The 7964-nt window shown below is 33.8% G+C and overlaps 1 protein-coding gene across 1 annotated transcript; it reads right to left on the minus strand.

Annotated features, from left to right (window-relative positions):
• Window positions 1-542: 542 nt before the first annotated feature.
• Window positions 543-6754, minus strand: LOC113512473 (lipase 3-like). The gene is made up of 5 exons (XM_026896372.3): window positions 6557-6754; window positions 6004-6208; window positions 2997-3376; window positions 2439-2597; window positions 543-995 (listed from the first exon to the last, which is right to left on the minus strand). Exons 1-5 carry the CDS (start codon window positions 6728-6730, stop codon window positions 609-611), a joined length of 1305 nt encoding a protein of 434 aa, XP_026752173.1. The 5' UTR covers window positions 6731-6754; the 3' UTR covers window positions 543-608.
• Between the last annotated feature and the right edge of the window lie 1210 nt (window positions 6755-7964).

Raw genomic sequence — 7964 nt, forward strand, 5'->3', positions numbered from 1 at the left:
GATTGGCAACCGCAATCGGACTTTAGAGATGTTTTAAAAGCGACGCTGCTGCCCATCTCTCGCCCTCACTTAGTCAGCTCTTACGACACCCATGGGAAAGGAAGGGGTGGCCTATTCTATGCCGGACCACACAGCCATTTTCTTTGTATTTTACCTCAGAACTCCGTTATTTTTAAATCCGATTTGGAAAATACTTCTTTGTTTGAAAGGATATAGTTACTTACGTATTTTCAGATTGATCGTACCTAACAGATTTGCTACAAATTAAATCAGTGTTTTTTTTTTATGGGGCAAAGTCTTGAATTATTTGCATAGTCGTCTAAAAATACCATACCTTGTTTCTCGCTTGGCGAAGAGAACTTACTTCAGATTTTGATTTGACCTATAGTAAACTTAACAGAGGAAAACTTTTATAAAATATACTATATGCTTGACGCTTGACAGACACCGTACCAAACTTTCCTAAAGACTTTCATTTCTGCAATTAAAAGTTACTTAAATTACATTATCGAATGATAATAGGTAATTAAAATATAAAAAAATCACAATACAAATTATTTAGGTTTATTAAGTTAAATTTAAAATTATGATATTCTGAATTTATGACCTTATAAATCTTCAATAGATCTCAATATATTAATTGTTTTATCATAAAGTAAACTTTTAGCTTCTGTTCCCCACATGAAATCAACATGACTAAATGTTCTATGAGGAACTAGAATTTTTTGTATCGGTCGGCCCAGTTCTCTCCATAATCTGTCAACATCAGGCAAAGCTGCAAATGGATCTACTTCGGCATAGTGCAGAAAAACTGGTGCAGTAACCAGTGACAAATCGATAAGAGGAGGTTGGAAAGACCCATACACAATTAAATTCGAAATAGGGCCATAGTTGTACCGCCTAAAATAACCTTTATGGATATGTTGACCGTAATGTGCAAGTTGTCGTAATGAAATGCCTGCTGGAGTATGTGCCAACTTAAGCGGTAACATTGTCTGGAAAAAAAAATCGATTAATTAGATACTTCTTATTAATTTTTATCTTCAACCTCCGGAAGTTCGATCACATTTCTTTCTATCAGTCTCGGCTCAAATGGCTTTCCATTCGTCAACGCAGAAACGTTAAGACTCTTTGTACTTTCTACACTCTTCTTTGAAACCCCCTGTCTCCTAACTACTTAAGCAGTAAATTCCAGTACCTTTTTTAAACTCACGATCGTAACCTTCGTTCCAGTAATACTCTCCAACTATCTTTCTCCTCTCACCGTACTGGTTTCGCTTCAAACTCTTTTCTCCTACATTCTTTATGATTCTAGAACGCGCTTCCTGATGCTATTAAGAGACTACCGACTAAACCGTCTTTCAAAAAAAACGTTGACGCACACTTTTTTACTTTATCCGAGCAGTAAGTGCTTTATATTATTCTCAATTTCGTGTATAATATAGTATATGTCATATATGTGTAAGTATATTTGTTAATTATATATATTTATTTGTTTATATATGTAATTTTAAGTATGTATGTATATCAACAATCACTAGTATCGCATTCGAGTATTCTGACACTTCCCTATGGTTGACTGGGAGAGAATGCTTTTAGCATTAAGTCCGTCATGTACACATATTTGAACTAATGAATAAATAAATAATATAAAAAATGCCATTAGATAATGTCTGTAAATAAGAGACATTTAAGAAAAAAATTATATGAGAGACCTTAATAAGAGCAAAACAACATTGTAAATAAAATTATATTCATACATTCATTCATCACGAAAATAGGATATTTGTAATTAATGAAAATGATATCGTAATCCCGACTACTCTACAGGTTTACCTTAGTGGAACACCAGTAAAGAATTGCCCATGCAAGAATTATCCACGATGGTTTTCACATGGATGTCGTCCTAATAGGGTATATTGCTAACAATGGGTCCATTAATCCTATTTACTAAAAATGTCCTCTGCTTCGGTTCTTTACTTTCTTTTTTAATATATGTGAAGAAATAAATTTCGATGATCCCCATGAAGATCGATTTGACAGAGCAGGTATATCACCAGCAATAGATACTACTAGCCCTTGTAAATAATATCATCATTCCCTAGCATCCCCCCCCCCCCCCCGGACCTTCCTCCAACGTATTAAACGTATACTATCGATAGCACCGGCGGGTTACCATGCTATTTAATAAAGTTATCCAACTTCAATTAATTTTTAATCAATATGACTCTTTAAGTAAAAGAGCTTTCTTTGTAATTTTCTCATATCTACTAATTTGGAAAAACTTAAGTCTATTTTATTAAAATAATTAAATAATAATAAAAAATAATATTTTTTTAAAAGAATTCAATTCAACGATTGTCGAAAACAACAAACATAGTTCATAAAATACCCATTATATATAGGAATTATTTTACTGTACCTTTAGCTACAGATACCGCGTTATGTAACTCTTCACTTCTTCCGCCGATCAAGAACAAAAGATGGGAACAAACGATCTGTGAAATAGCTTCATCAGAACAGAATTTATTTCCAATCCATGCATAAAATGGACTTTTAGACAAGATTTCATCTATTCCGAATATACTGGCTAGAACCTAAAACAAAATATAAATATGTACAGACACCAACTTATTCAACTTAATTAACAAACTTTAGCACTACATTTTAAAATATTGTATTGTAATTTTTTTGCAAAAAATTGCAGTTTTTAAACACCCCTATTTATGTGGAGTGTAATAACATCAAATATTCAATGGGTGTAGTGCTGAATTGTCTGCATCTAAACACAAATACATATTCGGACTCTTTTAATAATTTAGCAGAGTATAGAGCAATATAGTAAAAAAAAAAAAATTTAGTTACTAAATTACTTATTATTTGATTTCATTAAGTACTAAAATATAATAAAATAGAATAATGTGAACAACACGAGCGACTGGAATAAAATCTTTTATAAGAGTTAGGTATAGCTATTAAATTGTAATTCAATTTACCTCTATGCTATTTGCGTATGGTGCTAAAGCACCAAGTATAGGATTTGTGTTATGTTCCATGTAAGCGACAGGAGCATAAGCTTGCATAGAAATTATTTTATTGTTGTATTCTGGACGTAAAGATCCCATCACAAAGAATACCGTGGTTCCTTGAGAATGGCCTACATAATGCAAGCCAGGTTTTCCTGTTATTGCTAAAATGTAGTCAATCATAGCGGGCAAGTCTTTACTCCCTATCTCTTCCCAACTGAACGTCCAAAAATCATTTCGCCCTGTATCGGGTTTATAGTCTGGATCCAAAGTCAAGTGTCTTCTAGAATAATAATTTCCACGTGCATTTCCAAGCCATACATCAAATCCAGCCTCGGCAAACACGTAGGCTAAAATAGTGGAATATTGTTAGATAATATCTTCTCCCTGGGAGAACTTTGTACCAAATTTGTCTGTTTATGCACCACTATTATTTCTACCGTTAAGCGACTGTACTTTCATAGTTAGGTTTTGCTTCGAAGGATAGAGCATAGCAAAGAAATTACGGATTACATAGGCATTAGATCTTTAATCCTTAAAAAATGGCAACGAAGGGGTACCAAGAGCATCATAGAATACAATGTGATTTTTATACGCTATGGTTATCAGTTTCCATTATGTAGACTATTAGTTTGTTTGCTCTTCCATGTTAAGTGAAAAAATCTATAATGAATATAACTCTTTTTAAGAACTGAAAGTCACCATACCAAGTCACTCAGAAAGTATTGCGAGAAAAAGTTTTTATGTATGTGAGACTGGCCAGTTATAATTTATTTAAAAATATGATTACTTATAAATAAAAATAGGTACGTTCTAAATTCAAAACTTCCCTCCACATTTTTTGCGAGCTAATTAAAATTACCGTGTCTCATTGAAAAATGGATTTGCGTCGAGAACATTTTCGCGATATGATTTTTACGATTTTAAATGTCGCCTGAAACCGGACGAATCATACGATAGACTTCAAATGGCATTCATGGATGAAGGCCCTTCTAAGGCAACCGTGTATCGTTGGTATAATGCATTTAAGCGCAACCAACTAACTTTGGGGGATGAAGAAAGAAGTGGTTGCCCTTTGACGGCTGTTACAGAAGAAAACGTGCTAACAGTGAAAAATTTGATCCAAAACAATAGACGAGTTACATACCAAGAGATTCAGCATTTACTGCAAGTTGGATCAGGAAGCCTTCGTGAGATTCTATACGTGCATCTACGGGTGCGGAGGATAGTTTCACGCTGGGTGCGGCAAAACCTCACCGATGTTCAGAAGCAGGCAAAAGTGAGACAAATTTGAAGCAGGCTCGTCTTGGCGTGTTTACGACATTGGAACAGGTGATGAATCTTGGATTTATCAATACGATCCAGAAACAAAGCGCCAGTCGACCGTTTGGGTGTTTCAAAACAAATCAACGCCTACCAAAGTAAAGCGAACTAGAAGCGGGGGGAAGATTTTAATCGCGAGCTTTTTCAATTTGACTGGCTACTTGGTGTCAATTCCTTTACGAAACCAAAGAAGCATTAACGCCGAATAGTATACTACCAAATGCTTGGCAGACGTTTTCTCTGTTGTAAGCAACAATCGACCAAACACAGGGCTCCGCGAGCTACTGCTCCACCACGATAATCGCTCGTTTTGATTCCTAAACAGCACACCGGTCAAACTCCTGGGTCACCCTCCTTACAGCCCTGACCTAGCACCGTGTGACTTCTTCTTTTTCCCAAAAATAAAAAATCAGCTCAAAGGGATACAATTTTCATCGCCAGATGATGCGCTCTCAGCGTTCGAGCAAGCTGTAAACAAGGTGTCTGCGGCGGACTGGAAAAAGGTTCAGACGCATGAAACTTTATATAGAGGCTGGTGGAGAGTACTTTGAAAAGATGTAATAAAAATATATTTACATATAGAACATTTTTTTTTCAGTGTCGCAAAACTTTCTGAGTGTCCCACGTATGGTCTGGTTCTACTCTTAACCATACTGCTCTCTATATATTCATATATATTTTTATTACCAAAATTTTTTCAGATTTTTGGCTTTATAAAATAAAAATGTTTGAAAATAAAAGGGCATACTTATTTCTTACCACACATTTTCAATTATAAGTTAAAAGTAAGGAATTATAAATACAAACAAATAAAACAAAAAAAAACAGTTTTAAAATGAAACCCTTTCATATAACTACTACTACTAACTACTACTTGGACAAATAGGCTAATTTTAAAATTTTGAATACCACTTTTAGATCCTCCGAGAAAGAAAATAAAAATACTTTTACTTTATACTTTTTTAATTATTTCATTTATTTTTATTGCAATACCGTGTGGTCCCGGTATAGTATAGACCGCCTTTTCCTTTCCTATGGGTGTCGTAAGAAGCGACTAAGGGAACTTAATAATGGAGGGAGGGGCAGCAGCTTCCGTCTTAAAATATCACCAAAGCCTAACTGCGGTTACCAACCCGCCTGCCAAGTGTGGCAACTACTGGAAAAACCCTCCTTATGAGGGAGGCCTAGGTTCAGCAGTGTAAGTGACAAGAAACGTCTAATATAATAATATGTGGGTCAACATTTGTAAAACTATTACAAATCGATAGCATTAGTAGATATGAAGTATAGCAGAGCTAGAGGGGCGCAGAATATAAAGTGGCCTATAATTCAGAAAAAAATATTAATCCGGCACTCAACTGCCACTGAATATTTAAATTTTGATAGAAAATAGTATTTAAAAACTTTCGAAACAAAATATGAGTGCGTAACATTAAGTGGTTAATGTGCAACTTATTCTTTGATTAATGTTTTAGTTTGTCATCAGACCAATTTTTAAATAATCCATTAGAATTATTAAAAATAACTATTGTACAGTGTTAAATAAGTAAATATATTTTAGTATGAATCGTCTTAAAATTAAATTCACCTTAATTAAAATACTTCTATTATATGCAAATATATTCTGAGTGCATAAATAATGCTTAATGATTACCTAAAGCTGTTCCTGGACCCATGACAACAAAATCAGCAGATGATGAGCAGAGTCCGTGTTGAACTAAAACTACTGGTTTTCTTGGATCGGGAACATTATTTTCGTCACGACCATGAGGAATACGGTGAAGTTCGAGAATATAACCATCTTCTGTGATTGCATTATGTATCTCTATTGGATATCCATATTTTGCTATCAAACCAGGCTGAAAATAGGTAAACTTATCAATAATATTTTTGGTAAGTAACTTTCATTAATTAAATAAATGTGTTCGCGAGAATTCCCAGTTTAGAGGCTTTGAGATGAATTACAATATTCGACTCGAAATTTTTTTTTATTAGATCCTTACTTATATTATAAACGTTTAAGTGAGTTTGTTTGTTGCCGCTTGACCCTTAGGTAAACGACTCAACCAACTGTTACGAAATTTGGCATACATGTACTATTTGAAATGGAGAAAAGCATAGGCTAATTTTTATCCCGATCAATATAATAATGTAGGCCAGGTAGATGAAATAGCAGATAAAATCCAGTAATTGAATACTTTAATTACCACATCAAGCATAGCATCCTCCAGAAGGTTGTTAGAATAACGTCCAGCTTCGGGGCCTTTAACATAGTACTCTTCTATTAAGTCTGCGTTTGGAGAGCGCCGTGCGAGCCCTGGCGCTACGCTCGCACAAACAATCGCAACAACCGAAACGACTAAAACGTCTGCTTTGCACATGATAACTGGTATTTTTTATTATAATTAAGCGCCAGAACTGTATTTATACTGAAGGTAAAGATAAAAAGCACGTCAATTAATTATTAATTAGTCATAAATCATAAAGCTATCACTAGGTATTTTGTGTAGGTATAATGAATAAAATCTTGTCTAACTGACTAATCATTAGGTGCACAATAGAATTGAAAAAAAATCATTTTTAGGGTTCTATACCAAAAAAGGAACGAATAAACTGTTACGGGTTGGGTCTGTAAAGACTTTATAAAAAATATAAAAAAAAATATATTATACCTATAATTAAATTAAGTGAGACAATTGCGGTTTTATTGAGCAGGGAGCTCCGGTCTGACTAATAACAGAAATAAGTAGGTACATATTTTTCTAGAAATTAAAAGCATTTCTAGCAGCTTTCAGCATTTTTATGACAATGTGTCTTACACAGGCTAAGCTATGTAAGCGAATCCTTACGGTGCGACATTTATTCAGTTTTATTGAAATAACTTTATTGATCAAAAGAAAATATGGTACATAAGGCAGACTTAATACTAGTAGCATTCACGTTTATCCGTCTGTCACAGCGATATATCTCATAAATTACTATCGATTTGAAATTTGGTTTATTTTTACATTAGCTCGCACATATTGCAATAAAAATAATTGAAATAATATTTTTATTTTCTTTACTTCAAAACGGAGGGAGCCCGAATCGGTTAATCGATCAAAATTTCATAATTAACTAATAAGTCAATCATGAAATTTAGAATAGGAAGGGCTTTATTTGTATATTTTAAAACTGTTTTTATGTACTTTTATGCTCTGTAGTTTTTTAATTATGATAAAAAATGCGACAAAAAAAGACTATTCCCCCCCCCCCTCCTTTATCTCCGACGTTTCTGAAGCAGACAATCTAAATTAATTAGTTTATAAATGTACCTACCTATATGTAAACGTCACAGGAAAAATAAAAAGTTGTTTCTAACACGGTTTTTATTTTATTTATTTATATTTGTATTCCCTTAGTCACCTCTTATGAGTCTACGGAAAAGGATTAAGGGCGAAATAATAATTACCTATTACTAGGTACATATTTAGAAAGCGAAATGCAATAAGTCATTTTATGGCATATATATTTATATACGGAACCCTCGGTGTGTGTGTTCAATTCGAACCTGACCTGGTTTTTTAGACCAGGTATCGTTGCTAGTGTTTATTAATATCAAGTTTTTAAGAGATA

This window comes from Galleria mellonella, unplaced genomic scaffold (assembly GCF_026898425.1).
Source record: "Galleria mellonella isolate WM207_F2 unplaced genomic scaffold, CSIRO_AGI_GalMel_v1 utg64, whole genome shotgun sequence".
NCBI lineage: Eukaryota > Metazoa > Arthropoda > Insecta > Lepidoptera > Pyralidae > Galleria > Galleria mellonella.